This window comes from Carcharhinus amblyrhynchos, chromosome 2 (genome assembly GCF_965287045.1).
Source record: "Carcharhinus amblyrhynchos chromosome 2, sCarAmb.v2.hapA, whole genome shotgun sequence".
Lineage (NCBI taxonomy): Eukaryota > Metazoa > Chordata > Chondrichthyes > Carcharhiniformes > Carcharhinidae > Carcharhinus > Carcharhinus amblyrhynchos.
The window spans coordinates 129,055,482-129,072,011 of record NC_137325.1 but is presented as its reverse complement, the minus strand read 5'-3'; the positions used below and the strand labels follow the sequence as shown (position 1 = coordinate 129,072,011).

Genomic DNA, 16,530 nt, shown 5'->3' with positions numbered 1-16,530 from the left:
CAGTGGAACCAATCTAATGACCCTCTAACCTAAACTATTCCAATGTTATCCATATGCCTATCCACTGACCATCTGAATGCCCTTAAAGTTGGCGAGTCCACAACTGCTGCAGGCAGGGCATTCCTCGCCCTTACTACCCTCTGAGTAAAGAACCTACCTCTGACATTCATCCTATAATTATCACCCTTCAATTTAAAGCTATGTCCCCTCATGTTAGCCATCACCATCCGAGGAAAAAGGCTCTCATTGTCCCCCCTATCTAATCCTCTGATCATTTTGTATGCCTCAATTAGATCACCTCTTAACCTTCTTCTCTCTAATGAAAATAACCTCAAGTCCCTCAGCCTTTCCTCATCAGACCTTCCCACCATACCAGGCAACATCCTGGTTAACCTCCTCTGCACCCTCTCCAATGCTTCCACATCTTAAAGAAAGGAAGACTTAAGCCAGATACTTCAGAATGAACTCCCGGGACCAAGAGACACCTCCACACCATAAGCATGAGGTGCCCAGCAATGCTAAGATAGGCTAATGAGCTGATTGTCATCAAAAGAGAAAATGCTGGAAAATCTCAGCAGGTCATCTGGACTCGAAACATCAGCCCTTTTCTCTCCCCACAGATGTTGCCAGACCCACTGAGATTTTCCAGCATTTTCTCCTTTTGTTTTGGATTCCAGCATCTGCAGTCATTTGTTTTTATACAGAATTGATTGTCATTATAGTCTTTGGGGAAACAATAACAAAGCCTAACTCATTAATATTTTAGGCTACCTTCAGGCTTAATGCCTTTATCCTTAACTTGCAAGATTACATTTTCTGTAGAAAATTGTCAAAGCTTTTGATCTTGGACTCATCAGGACATTTCACAAGAATATCAAATATAAAGCAATTTATATTTTATAAGAAGAGAGTGCCGATCAGTTTGCAAGTTTTGTTTTAAAACGTAACCACAAATTCATCTAATGGAAAAATGGTTTAAAAAATTCAAAGATGTGATTTTTTTTGAAGTATCATTGTGACAAGCAGACGTACAGTAACACTGCAATGAAGTTACTGAAAATTCCCTAGTCCCCACACTCACAGCACCAGAACCCAGGTTCAATTCCCAGGTTGGGTCACTGTCTGAGTGGAGTTAGCACGTTCTTCCCGTGTCTGTGTGGGTTTCTTCCGGGTGCTCCGGTTTCCTAGCAAACTCCAACGATGTGCAGGTTAGGTGAATTGGCCATGTTATGTCAGTGTCCCAAGATGTGCAGATTAGGAGGAATTAGTTGGGTTACAGGGCACCCCGGACATTCTCTCTTCCACCTTCTTCCATTAGGAAAAAGATACAAAAGTCTGAGGTCATGTACCAACCAACTTAAGAACAACTTCCTCCCTGCTGCTGTCAGATTTTTGAATGGCCTTAACTTGCACTAAGTTGATCTTTCTCTGCACCCTAGTTATAACTGTAACACTACATTCTGCACTCTCTCCTTTCCTTCTCTATGAACGGCATGTTTTGTCTGTTTAGCACACAAGAAACCATACTTTTCACTGTATGTTAATACATGTAACAATAACAAGTTAAATCAATTCAAATCAAATCCAACTCAATGGGCCAAATAGCCTGCTTTTGCAATGTAGGGATTTCAGGATTCTACGATTACCACCCAACTTTAGAATCAGGAAAATCTAGTACAATGGGATTCTAATAAGTTGTACGGTGGATGAAAGATTTTTACCGAGGGTGTAACGCCCATGTCATTACTTTGTATCATTTTCATTTGGGTTTGCTCTGCTTCCGCTTACATTCCACCACATTTACTTGTCAGCATTGTTTATAACCAGATCCCATTAACACATTTTATTATAACAAGCACACTTTAATTTTCTCTTAAGCTGCATTGACTTCATGTCCTTACTTAGTAGCTGCTAATTTTAACTGGAATGACATGGCCTGCCTGCGGGATATTTCTGTGAGGTTGTCAAGCTTGTGGAGTAATTGGAAGAGACAGGTCCCCATTTGCAGGTCCATTAGAATGATCAGGAATCACATCTGTTTCCCCCCTCACTTAAAAATGAACACCTTTTCCACAAACAGTCTCAGCTTATGGCTTTTTTTCTGCAAGTAGACTTTTTTAATCATGCAATAAAATAAAACCAGTGGGTTAATTTGCTCTATGCTTTATTGTTAGCACTCATTGTTTGCTCTATTGCACTAATGTTTATGATGTGGAGATGCCAGCATTGGACTGGGGTAAGCGTAGTAAGAAGTCTCACAACACCAGGTTAAAGTCCAGGTTAAAGTTTGGTAGCAAACACCACTAGCTTTCAGAGTGCTGCTCCTATATCAGGTAAGTGGGAGTTCTGTTCACAAACAGTGCATGTAAAGACACAAACTCAATTTACAGACTAATAATTGGAATGCGAGTCTTTACAGCTAAGTATGTCTTAAAGGTACAGACAATGTAAGTGGAGAGAGGGTTAAGCACAGGTTATAGAGATGTGTACTGTCTCCAGACAGGACAGTTAGTGAGATTTTGCAAGCCCAGGCAAGTCGTGGGGGTTACAGATAGTGTGACATGAACCAAAGATCCCGGTTGAGGCCGTCTTCACGTGTACGGAACTTGGCTATCAGTCTCTGCTCAGCAACTCTGTGCTGTCATGTATCATGAAGGCCATCTTGGAGAATGCTTACCCGAAGATCAGAGGCCGAATGCCTGTGACCGCTGAAGAACACTCTTGCTTGGTGATTGTTGAGCCGTGTTCATTTACCCGTTGTCATAGCGCCTGCTTGTCTCCTCAATGTACCATGCCTTGGGACATCCTTTCCTGCAGAGTGTCAGGTAGACAATGTTGGCCGAGTTGCAAGAGCATGTACTGTGTGCTGGTGGATGATGTTCTCACATGAGATAATGGCATCCGTGTTGATGATCCGGCATGTCTTGCAGAGGTTGCTGTGGCAGGGTTGTGTGGTGTTGTGGTCACTGTTCTCCTGAAGGCTGGGTAGTTTGCTGCGGACAATGGTCTGTTTGAGGTTGTGCAGTTGTTTGAAGACAAGAAGTGGGGGTGTGGGGATGGCCTTGGTGAGATGTTCGTCTTCATCAATGACATGTTGAAGGCTCCAGAGGAGATGTAGTAGCTTCTCCGCTCCGGGGAAGTACTGGACGATGAAGGATACTCTGTCCACTGTGTCCCATGTCTGTCTTCTGAGGAGGTGCCGCGGTTTTTCGCTGTGACGCGTTGGAACTGTTGATCGATGAGTCATATCTAAGTCATAAGAACATATCCTGTTCTTATGAGGGCATCTTTCAGCGTCTGGAGGTGTCTGTTGCAATCCTCCTCATTTGAGCAGATCCTATGTATACGGAGGGCTTGTCCATAGGGGATGGTTTCTTTAACGTGTTTAGGGTGGAAGCTGGAGAAGTGGAGAATTGTGAGGTTATCCATGGGCTTACGGTACAGTGAGGTGACCTCATTAATGGAGATACGTGTGTCCAAGAACGCAACTGATTCCAGAGAGTACTCCATGGTGAGTCTGATGGAGGGGTGGAACTTGTTGATGTCATCATATAATTGTTTCATTAATATTTATGCAGAGGTGCTTAAATTCTGGCCATGCTCCTAAATTTTATGCTCAGAAAATAATGTTCTGTCACGGTGAAAACTGGTCTACCACAGCATTATTGTAATTTTTATCGAGTAAAACTAGCAACTATACAAGCACCTCTCCCGTTTCTTAAAATTTATTTTTGCAGGACACGAGTATCACTGGCCAGCCCAGCATTTATTGCCCCAATCCTAATTGTCATTAAAACAGTGATGGCGAGCTGAATGCAGAATAGGTGCATTCACGGTAGGGAGAGAGTTCCAGGATTTTGACCCAATGACGGTGAAGGAACAGCGATATATTTCCAAGTCAGGATGAGCAGTTGGGGGGGAGTTTCCATGCGGTGGTGATGCCATGTGTCTGCTGCTCTTGTCCTTCGAGATGGTGGTGGTCACGGGTTTGAAAGGTGCTGCCGGAAGAGCTTTGATGACTTTCCACATGTTCATCTTGTAGATTGAACAGTAGTAACCGTGTGTGCATCGGTGGTGGAGGACATGGATGTTGGTGGAAGGGGTGCTTATCTAACAGGTTGCTTCGTCCTGGATGGTGTCAAGCTTCTTGAGTGTGGTTGGAGCTGCACTCACCTAGGCAAATGTGGAGTATTCCACCACACTCCTGACTTGTGCCTCGAGCCTTATCAAGGGTCACAAGGAGAAGGCAGAAGAATGGGGATGAGAATCATATCAGCCATGATTGAATCGCACAGCTGACTCAATGGGCTGAATGGCTTGTATCTGCTCCTATATTTTATGGTCTTATGGCCTTGTGGACAGGCTTTGGGAAGTCAGGAGGTGAGTTACTCACCACAGGATTCCCAGTCCTGTTCTTGTAGCCACAATGTTTATTTGGCTAGTCCAGTACAATTTCTGATCTAATAGTAACCCAGAGGAAGTTGAGAGTGGGGGATTCAGTGATGGTGATGTTATTGAATGTCAAGAAATGATGGATAGATTCTCACTTGCTGGAAATGCTCAGTGCCGGGCACTTGTGTGACAGGAAAGTTACTTAGCACTTATCACTCCAACCTTGGAAATTGTCCAGACCTTGCTGCATTTGGACAGGAAACTGTTTCAGTATATAAGCAGTCAGGAACGGTGGGGAACATTGTGCAATGGTTTTTGATGAAGCAGCTGAAGATGGTTGAGCCGAGGACATTATCCTGAGGAATTCTTACACTGATATCCTGGAAATGATAGACTTCCAACCATTCCTGTCATCTTCCTTTGTGCCAGGTAAGACTCCAACCAGCAGAGAGATTTCCCCCTGATTCCCAGTGAGTCTAGTTTCGCTCGGGCTCCTTGATGCCACTCTGTTAAATGTAGCCTTCGTGTCAAGGGCAGTCACTCTCATCTCACCTCTGGAATTCAGCTCTCTTGTCCACGTTTGAACCAAGGCTGTTATGAGGTCAGGAGCTGATGGACCTTGTCAAAATGGTGGCACAGTGTGTGTGGAGTTTGCACCTTCTCCCCGTGTCTGCGTGGGTTTCCTCCGGGTGCTTTGGTTTCCTCCCACAGTCCAAAGATGTGCGGATTAGGTGGATTGGCCATGCTAAATTGCCTCTGAGGCTGGAATTTTATTGGAGCGTGCGGCACTCGCATAATGGAATTCTGTCGCCTGAGCGAGGTTGTAAAATACCAACCTAAGTGTCTGGGGAGATTAACAGGGTAAATACATTGGGTTATGGGGATAGGGCCTGCTGGGATTGTTGTTGGTGCAGGCTTTGATGGGCCAAATGGTCTCCTTCTGCACTGTAGGTTACTATGATTCTATGGAAACCCAAACTGGGCATCACTGAGCAGGTTATTCTCAGCAAGGGCCGCTTGATAGCACTGTCAATGACCACTCCATCACTTTACTGATGGTCAGGAGCTGGCTGATGGAGTGCTAATCATTGGATTTGTCCTGTGTTTTGTGTACAGGTCATACCCAGGCAATTTTCCAGATTGCCGGGTTGTCACATTTTATGGGTAACTATATGGTCACCCTATTACAGAAAGGGTATTATTAAACTAGAAAGAGCGCAGAAAAGATTTACTAGGATGCTACTGGGACTTGATGGATTGAGTTATAAGGAGAGGCTGGTTAGACTGGGACTTTTTTCTCTGGAGCGTAGGAGGCTGAGGGGTGATCTTATAGAGCTCTATAAAATAATAAGGGGCACAGATCTGCATATAGTCAATATCTTTTCCCAAAGGTAGAGTTGTCTAAAACTAGAGGGCATAGGTTTAAGGTGAGAGGGGAGAGATACAACAGGGTCCAGAGGGGCAATTATTCCACACAGAGGGTAGAGAGAGTCTGGAATAAGCTGCCAGAGGTAGTAGTAGAGGCGGGTACAATTTTGTCTTTTAAAAAGCGTTTAGACAGTTACATGGGTAAATTGGGTATGGAGGGATATGGGCCAAACGTGGGCAACTGGGACTTGCTTAGGGGTTAAAAAAATGGGCGGCATGTAAACGAGTTGGGCTGAAAGGCTGTTTCCATGCTGTAAAGCTCTATGACTCTATACCAAGTGTGCGCTGAATGAAATAATCTTCCACCAAGCTCAGTTCCGGGCTGGCAAAATTCCGCCAAGTTTCCCATTTCTGACCATTAATCACTGATCCCTGCCACTAGGAGGTGACATAGTGAAATGGGTGACAGCGAGTAAAGAAACCATTCTACATGAATTATGACGCTTCCATCGGATATCGTCACTGGAAATAAACACTGGGAGAGACAAGTGTCTCTGCTGTTGCCTGAGAATGGGATCAGGCTCAAAGGTGATGCCACCTGTGATAGGGCACCCCAGGAGGGATTTTCCGGCCTCGACATCAGCAGGCATCGTCACGGGTGGGATGGGAAAATTTGGAGACCGGTTAATGGTCAACGGTTCTCTAAATTTACCCATCCCCACGTGTGACAATGCATGCTGCTACTGGGGCCAAAATTCCCACCTGGTGTCTCCTGCCCATACAAGATAGCTGCCAACACCTGTCTGTGCACATCCAGAAAACCTAAAGCTGCATCTTGTCTGCAGTGAAAACCATGTACCAATTTAAATTGCCACTCAGGATTGGAGCTTAGGTAAAATATGATCTGTATATTTCGTATTCACGTTGAATTTTTGAAAAAATTGGAGCGGATTTTTTGGCTGGGATTTTATGGTCTCACTCGTCCCAAAACCGTAAATTCCCGACCAAGGTCAACGGACTTCCCGTTGCCCCTGTCTTGCTCATTCCGATTCCCGTGGCGGGCCGGGCGGTAAAATTCCAAACTTGAACATATTGAATCATCCAGGTTATAGAGAAATATCCGGTGCCAAGACGTGGAGATGCCGGCGTTGGACTGGAGGGGAACGATAAGAAATCTCACAACACCAGGTCAAAGTCCAACAGGTTTATCCGGAATCACGAGTTTTTGGAGCGCTGCTCCTTCATCAGGTGGGTCAGAACATGGTTGGGTGAGGAGGGACCTGCTTCCATCAGCAAGTCACCCAATTTTCCAACCCATCTTTGTAGCGTGTCCAGCTGTTTCAGTAACTTCAGTAGCAGGAAGATGGAAATCTGCCCCATTGCTTTTTAAAAGGGAGTTTGAATTCTTCACCTTCTTTACACAAGCTCACCACTTAGAAATGGATGCATGCCGTAGAAGATAAGACAAAAGGAAATTGCCAATTCAATAAAAAAAATCTGGAATTAAGAATCTACTGATGATCATGAAACCATTGTCAATTGTCGGAAAACCCATCTGGTTCACTAATGTCCTTCAGGGAAGGATATCTGCTGTCTTTACCTGGTCTGGGCTACATGTAATTCCAGATCACATCCTGCTTCTCATCTCCCTCAATACTGTTGGCCCAAGAAAAGTAACACACGCATTCTGTGTATCATAGAATCCCCACAGTGCACGAGGAGGCAGCAGTGCTAACCACATATCTCCATTTCCTATTATCCTCTATCCATGAGAATATATCATCTCCAACACCATCCTCTGCAGTAATCTTTTATTGAATGCCTCTTGGAAATTCAAATACAATTTATCTCCTGGATCTCTTTTATCCACTCTGCTTGTTACATCCTCAAAGAACTCAAATAAGCCTGTCAAGCACAATTTTCCTTTCACAAACCAAGTTGACTCTGTCTAATTGCGTTACGATTTTCTAAATGTCGTTCTACTTACTCTCTAATAATGCATTCCAACATATTCCCCATGCCCATGTTAGACTTGTCCTACAGTCTCCTGCTTTCTGTCTCCCTTGTTTCTTGAACAGCGGTGTACAAGTGTGGTTTTCTAATCGGCTGAGATCTTTCCAGTTCCTACTCCCTTTTCCCCCTTAATTATCTACAGTTCTTGGGGTGTTTTTATCTCTTGGAGTAGCACAGTGGTTAGCACCGCTGCCTCACAGTCCCAGGGACCCAGTTTCATCCCAGGTCACTGTCTGTGTGGATTCCATACATTCCCCCATGTCCGTGTGGTCCACCTCCGGGTCCTCCGGTTTCCTCCCACAATCCAAAAGGCATGCTGGTTGGTGTCATTGGCCTACCTCTGACACTAATACTTAAACTTAAAACTTGAAGACAGATAGAGAATACTTGTTCCAAGTTTCTGTTGTTTTCTTGTTTCCCATTATTCATTCCCCAGTCTCAACCTCAAAAGAACCAAAGTTTACTTTAGCTCCTTTGCTTTTCAGATACACGTAGGAGTGTTTATAAATTTCCTGTTTGTTTATTCTCATTTTGTATTTTCTTCTTTATTTTTCTTAGTTATCCTTTGCTAGTTTGTTAATTTTCCCTATCTTCCACTAAACTTCGGAACGGCATACATCTTTTCTTTCAACTTGACATCATCCTTAACTTCCTTCGTAGCCCCGAATAGTGTATTTTTCCTGTAGAATCTATCTGTCTCAGTAGAACATATCCTTGTTGAAAGTTATGAAATGTTAATTTAATCTTAAATGTCCTTCACTGCTTAGCTATCATATTTGCTTTTAATCTATTTTCCCAGCCCACTACAGCCAATTCTGGCTTCATACCTATGGAATTATCTTTATTTATCTTTACACAGAACATAAGAACATAAGAAATAGGAGCAGGAGTAGGCCATCTAGCCCTTCGAGCCTGCCCTGCCATTCAATAAGATCATGGCTGATCTGTCGCTGCTCAGTTCCACTTTCCCGCCCTCTCCCCATAACCCTTAATCCCCTCTCTTATCAAAAACCCATCAACCCGCGTCTTAAAAATATTTAGCGAGGTAGCCTCCACCACTTCAACGGGCAGAGAATTCCAGAGATTCACCACCCTTTGAGTGAAGAAGTTCCTCCTCAACTCCGTTCTAAACAGCCCCCCTTTTATCTTGAGGCTGTGCCCCCTAGTCCTACTGTCTTTTTTGAGCGGGAAGAGTCTCTCCACCTCTATCCTATCCATCCCATTCATCATCTTATACGTCTCAATGAGATCTCCCCTCATTCTTCTAAACTCTAACGAGTACAAGCCCAGTTTATTCAGCCTCTTCTCATAGCTCAACCCCCTCATCTCCGGTATCAGCCTAGTAAACCTCCTCTGCACTCCCTCCAAGGCCAAAATATCTTTGCGCAGGTGCGGCGCCCAAAACTGCACACAGTACTCCAGCTGCGGCCTCACCAATGCCCTATACAGCTGCAGCAAGACCTCCCTACTTTTACATTCAATCCCCCTCGCTATGAAGGCCAGCATTCCATTCGCCTTCCTGACCACCTGCTGCACCTGCAAGCTGGGTTTTTGCGACTCATGCACAAGGACCCCGAGGTCCCTCTGCACCATCGCCTGCTGCAGTTTTTTGCCCCGTAAGTAATAGTCCTTCCTACCATTCTTCCTACCAAAGTGGACCACCTCACACTTGCCAACATTAAATTCCATTTGCCATTTCCTGGTCCATTCGCCCAGCCTATCTAGATCCTTCTGCAGACTCTCCACACCCTCCGCACAATTTGCCGTTCCCCCAATCTTGGTGTCATCAGCAAATTTCGACACCCTACACTCGGTTCCCTCCTCCAGATCATCTATATAAATGGTAAAAAGCTGAGGCCCCAGCACCGACCCCTGGGGCACCCCACTAGTCACCATCCGCCAATCCGAATAGCACCCGTTGACCCCCACTCTCTGCCTCCTATTTGACAACCAATCCTCTATCCACGCTAACACCCTACCCCCAACTCCGTGTCCCTCAACCTTCTGCAATAACCTCTTGTGAGGTACTTTGTCAAACACCTTCTGAAAATCTAGAAAGACCACATCCACCGGCTCTCCTCTATCCACCGCCCTAGACACATCCTCATAGAACTCCAGTAAATTTGTCAGACACGACTTCCCTTTAATGAAACCGTGCTGCGTCTGCTCTATCAAGCAATTCCCGTCAAGATGCCTCACAATTTCCTCCTTAATGACAGATTCTAACATTTTACCTACCACAGACGTTAAACTAACCGGCCTATAATTCCCCGCCTTTTGCCTGGCACCCTTCTTAAACAACGGCGTAACATTAGCCGTTTTCCAATCATCCGGCACTTCCCCGGAATCCAGCGACGTCTGGAAAATAACCACCAAGGCATCCACTATCACCTCCGCCATTTCTTTCAGAACCCTCGGATGCATTCCATCCGGTCCTGGGGACTTGTCCACAATCAGCCCCTCCAGTCTGTTGAGCACTGCCTCTCTAGTAACAGTAATGTCATTAAGACCCTCCAGTCCTACCACCTTTCCATCACTAACACCCGGCAAATTATTCACGTCCTCCTCCGTGAAGACAGAAACAAAAAAGTTATTCAATACCTTAGCCATATCCTCATCCCCTACCACTAGGTCCCCTTTCTCATCCTCTAAAGACCAACATTCACCCTAGCCAGCCTCTTCCTTTTTATATATTTATAAAAACTCTTGTTATCCTTTTTTATATTAAGCGCTAGCCCAGCTTCATAGTTTCTCCTACCCTTCCTTATCAACTTCTTTGTCAATCTTTGTTGACATTTAAGCCTCTCCCAATCCTCTTCTCGCCCACTACTCTTAGCTACTCTAAATTCCTCTGCTTTTAATTTAACACTTTCCTTCACCTCCTTCGTTATCCACGGCTTATTACCTCTCTTCCTACTATCCTTTTTGACCATCGGAATAAATTTCCGCTGAGCACCAAGAAAGATCTCCTTAAAGATCCTCCACTGCTCCTCAGCAGACCCTCCCTCCAACGCGCTCCTCCAGTCCACATTTGCCAATTCTTCTCTCATCCTACCGTACTCCCCTCTATTCAAACAGAGGACGCGCGTCCGGGAACCCACTTTCTCCTCCTCCATCTGCACCAGAAACTCCACCATACAATGATCACTCTCTCCAAGAGGATCCTTCACCACAAGGTCCCTAATTCTACCCGCCTCATTACATAGCACCAGATCCAAGATAGCTCGCTCCCTCGTCGGCTCCAACACACACTGTTCGAGGAAACTATCCCGGCAGCATTCCAAGAACTCTTCCTCGAGCCCCCCGCGTCCAACATGGGTTGACCAATCAATATGCAGATTGAAATCCCCCATAACTACGGCCGTCCCACTAGAAGCGGGAGTAGGCCATTCAGCACTTCAAGCCTGCCCCACCATTCATTTTGATTATAGCTGATCATCACATTTAATATCCTGATCCTGCCTTTCCCCCAATATCCTTGATCCCTTTAGTCCCTAGAGCTATATCTAATTCTAGAGCTTTATCTAATTCCTTCTTGAAATCACACAATATTTTGGCCTCAACTACATTCTGTGGTAGTGAATTCCACACATTCACCACCCTCTGGGTGAAGAAATTTCTCCTCACCTCCTCAGTTCTAAAAGGTTTACCCCTTATTCTCAAACTATGACCCCCCCCCACCTCCACTCCAGTTCTGGATTTCCCTCACCATTGGGAACATTCTTTCTGAATCTACTCTGTCTAATTCTGGGAGATCCCCTCTCACTCTCTGAATATAATCCTAACCGACTTATTCTCTCCAATTAATCTGCCTTCCTATTATTGCTACCAAAGGTATCATTCAGTGAAGGTGTGAAGTGATGGATAAAGCTCGGTGCCCAATCATGGTGGCATAAAGACATACATTTCTTGTGTACTCACCTATTTAGTACACTCACCAGTTTAGCACTTACACTTATATTAAGACCACAGCACATGAACAGGCCCTTCAGCCCCTTCAAGCCTATGCCGATCATGATGCACGCCTAAACTAAAACTGTACGCACTTATGGAGTCCGTATCCTTCCATTCCCATCCTATTCTTGCATTCATCCAGATACCCCTTAAATACCGTTATCATACCTACTCCCACCACCCCCCTGGGCAGCGCGTTCCAAAAATTCACCATTCTCTGTGTAATAACCTTGCCTCTTACATCTCCTCTTAAACTTTTCTCCATGCACCTTAAACCTATACCCCCTAGTAGTTGACTTTTCCACCCTAGGAAAGAGCATCTGATTATTCACTCTGTCCATGCCACCCATAATCTTGTGAACCTCTCTCCTCATATGAAAGTTCTGCCATTCCAGGAACCAGTCTTTACTCCATCTGTAGCAAGGCCATCCTTCCTCAGATATGAGTAGCAAAACTGCACACAACACTCCTTGTGTGGCCTCACCAACACCCGATACAATTTCAGAAAAATGTGCCTATCCATAGAACCATAGAAAATTACAGCTCAGAAACAGGCCTTTTGGCCCTTCTTGTCTGTGCCGAACCATTTTTTGCCTAGTCCCACTGACCTGCACCTGGACCATATCCCTCCACACCCCTCTCATCCATGTACCCATCCAAGTTTTTCTTAAATGTTAAAAGTGACCCCGCATTTACCACTTTATCTGGCAGCTCATTCCCACCACTCTCTGCGTGAAGAACCACCCCCACGAATATTCCCTTTAAACTTTTCTCCTTTCGCCCTTAACCCATGCCCCTCTGGTTTTTTTTCTCCCCTAGCCTCAATGGAAAAAGCCTGCTTGCTCTATCTATAACCATCAAAATCTTATACACCTCTATCAAATCTCCCCTCATTCTTCTACGCTCCAGGGAATGGAGCTCTCGGGAATCCCTAGGCTCAAATCCTCTTGGTATGAAGGCCAACATATCATTTGCCATCTTTACGGCCTGCTGTACCTTACTTTCAGCGACTGATGCACGAGGACACCAAAGTCTCACCGAATATCCACCTCTCTCACTTTACAGCCACTCAAATAATAATCTGCCTTCCTATTATTGCCACCGAAGATATCATTCAATGAAGATGTCAATAAAAAGCCCGGTGTCTAATCATGGTGGCATAAAGATATACATTTCTTGTGCACTCACCTGATTAGCACTTGCACTTGTATTAAGTCCACAGGCACGATCGTACTCTGGGAATGCTTCTGTCCAACCATTAGCAGTACAGTTCTTGCTGATGTTCCCTGTTGGAGAAAGATTAATTGATTTACCCTGGATTATGTCGACTGCCTAGTTCAATTTTTTTTTTAAAAAATCACCATTTGGAGTAAATATAGCTGAACTTATTATCTTCAGATTTTTCTTTGAAATTGTTTAAGCATTTAATGAAATTCATGATTGGGCAAGATCTTCATGAACAAGTATTTGCAAACTCCTTAATCAAAAACATGCTTGTATGAGTGAGGCTCCATGCTGGGAACTTCACCCCCAACCTTTACCCTTTGGCACCAGCAATAAGCATAATCAAGCTGAAATTAATCTGGTCCCTGAGTCTGTTCCTTTACTGTCTCCTAACATTGGGCTACATGTAAGCTGCACTGAGCTATACTAAGCTGTTAGTATGTGACTCCATTAAAGAGAAATGATATACAGTTTCTCCCTCTCTACTAAGAGAGCTTACAAATATCTGTACTTTTTCCACAAAGTGCTTGCCCAACCATAGAAGGATACGCCCCTATTGAATAAATATCACATTCTCTCTTCTGGATGAGGTTGCCAATTATAGTTGCACCATGATTGTTTCTGTGTATTTGGCATTTGGTTTAATATGGTCCAAGCTCACTTCAGATAGAACCATTACAGGAATAGATTGCACCCCATCAATCTCGCCTGATTTTAAACTCAGGACCATGACCTTTCCCCTGCGCAGTGACAACGCAATCTAAAACATATTTCAGCAGTAAAACGTTGCAAGCAGACCGATGTGATATGATCCCAGTATGTCTGCACATCCCCCGTCTGCAAGCATACACTCCGTTGAAAACAGCTAGTCCAATAATGATGAACTTGTCTGCGTTGTCATGGGGAATGGACAAGCAGTGTTCAAGACTATTGTTGACGGACTTAAAGTCCAACTTCTCTTCACAATGCAGAATCTGAATGATGGGTGTGGCTCAGAGAAAATTGAGTGTTCTTTTATTGTATCTCAAGGATTGGATCTTCACACTGGACAAGAGATATTAAAATGGTTGGTACGTTCAAAGTGACTGTCTGACAGTGCCTTTGTAAATGGAACTTTGGAGTTAGGAGCAACCCTTGGGTGCCTGAGCCCTAATCCTGTGGGGAATGCTCGCTTACAGCAATGAGCAGCCAACATGACTGCACAGATAGTTTAAGTTTATTTATTAGTGTCATAAATAGGCTTACATTAATACTACAATGAAGTTACTGTGAAAATCCCCTAGTCGCCACACTCCAGCGCCTGTTTGGGTACACTGAGGGAGAATTTAACATAGCCAACGCCCCTAACCCGCACGTCTTTCAGGCTGTGGGGAGAAACCGGAGCACCTGAAGGAAACCCATGCAGACACGGGGAGAACATGCAGACTCTGCACAGACAGTGATCCAAGCCATGAATTGAACCTGGGTCCCTGGCACTGTGAGGTAGCAGTGCTAACCACTGTGCCACCCATCAATAGTTCTGAATGGCTGCAGCTTGTTCCAACATGTGTAATAAGAGGTCTGCTCTCAATAGCCCCCAGTTAGGCTGCCATATGCAACTCTCACCAACGTTTACAGATGCACCATAGAAAGCATTCTTTCTTGTTGTATCACAGCTTGGTATGGCTCCTGCTCTGTCCGAAACCGCAAAAAACTACAAAGGGTTGTGAACGAAGCCCAGTCCATCACTCAAACCAGCCTCCCACCCACTGACAGTGTTTACACTTCCTGCTGCCTTGGAAAAGCAGCCAGTATAATTAAGGGCCCACGCACCCCAGACATACTTTCTACCACCATCTTCCAAAGGGAGAAAGATACAAAGGTCTGGGGTCACGTACCAACCAGCTCAAGAACAGCTTCTTCCCTGCTGCCATCAGACTTTTGAATGGACCTACCTTGCATTAAGTTGATCTTTCTCTACACCCTAGCTATGACTGTAACACTACATTCGGCAGTCTCTCCTTTCCTTCCCTATGCCCAGTATGTTTTGTCTGTATTGTGCGCAAGAAACAATACTTTTCACTGTGTACTAATACATGAGACAATAATAAATCAACTCAAATCAAAGCCCGTAGAGGTCCCATTTTCCCTCTCCCATAAGGTTCCCTGTGTGATTAAATAGATTCCCATTAAAAAAAGTGGTATGACTTTTAGTTAGCCTCACATTTGCCATTTCATACACTATCCTGATCTGTATTTTCTTCAAAATTGTTAACAGGTTATACAGAAAGTTGGCAATTGGCAAATGCTCATGTTTTTAAGTCAAGCTTTGGATTCTGAGACATCCTGATAATGTTGTTTAGTATTTGGTGACCGATGGATGTAAAAATTCCAGTTATTCTAATAAAGATCTATATAGAAACATAGAAGGAGGAGGCTATTTGGCCCTTTGAGCCTGCTCCACAATTCATTACGATCATGGCTGATCATCCAACTCAATAGCCTAATCCTGCTTTTTCCCCATTCGCCCCAAGTGTTTTATTTAGCTGCCTCTTGAATGCATTCAATGTTTTGGTATCAACTACTTCCTGAGGTAATGAATTCCACAGGCTCACCATTCTTTGGGTGAAGAAATGTCTCCTCATCTCCGTCCTAAATGGTCTACCCTGAGTCCTCAGACTGTGAGCCCTGGTTCCAGACCAGGGAAATGATCCATTAACCCAGCGAGAGTAAACTCCACATTTGATTGCAAAACAACAACCCCCCACCCCACCACCATCTTAAAAGGGAAATGTCTGAGTAAAAATGACAAATTTCCTATCCAAGCATTTGTGTAACAACTCAATACGGCTGCAGAGTGAATTTACAATCACTTCCCCCGTACTATTCGAAAGGAGATTAATCCTGAACTGGGATAAACAAAATAAGAGGGCAAATGCTGGGACCTTTGGGGATATTTCCAAGGATCCTGGCAAGATGGCACAGTGGTTGGCACTGCTGCCTCACAGCACCAGGGACCCGGGTTCAATTCCGGCCTCGGGTCACTGTCTGTGTGGAGTTTGCACGTCCTCCCCGTGTCTGCCTGGGTTTCCTCCGGGTGCTCTGATTTCCTCCCACACTCCAAAAATGTGTAGGTTAGGTAGATTGGCCACGTTAAATTGCCCCTTAGTGTCAGGGGGTCTAGCAGGGTAAGTACATGGGGTTACGGGGATAGGGACTGGATGGGATGGTTGTCAGTGTGGGATCGATTGGCCGAATGGCCTCTTTGGTGCTATATATAGATATGGTGGAAGAAATGACAAACGTTTTCGAAATTGTGGGGGTGAACTTGCATGTGACATGGCCATGAAGGCTGTAGTGAAGTTGACATTAGGTGAATCATTGAATCTCTATGGTGCAGAAGGAGGCCATTCTTCCCATCGAGCCTGAACTGACCACAATCCCACCTGGACCCTATCCCCGTAACCCCATGTATTTACCCTCCTAATCCCCCTGACACTAAGGGGCAATTTAACATGGCCAATCAGCCTAACCTGCACATCTTTGGACTGTGGGAAGAAACCAGATGAAGGAGGAGAAATGGGTTGGGGGGGGTGGTGA

At 44.7% G+C, this 16,530-nt stretch overlaps 1 protein-coding gene across 1 annotated transcript in view; it reads right to left on the bottom strand.

Annotated features, from left to right (window-relative positions):
• Positions 1-16,530, bottom strand: part of vipr2 (vasoactive intestinal peptide receptor 2) — a 163,745-nt gene that overhangs the window by 96,263 nt on the left and 50,952 nt on the right. Inside the window, exon 4 of the mRNA XM_080217467.1 lies at positions 12,916-13,013. Coding sequence (XP_080073593.1) covers positions 12,916-13,013 — 98 coding nt within the window. The remainder of the gene's footprint in view (positions 1-12,915; positions 13,014-16,530) is intronic.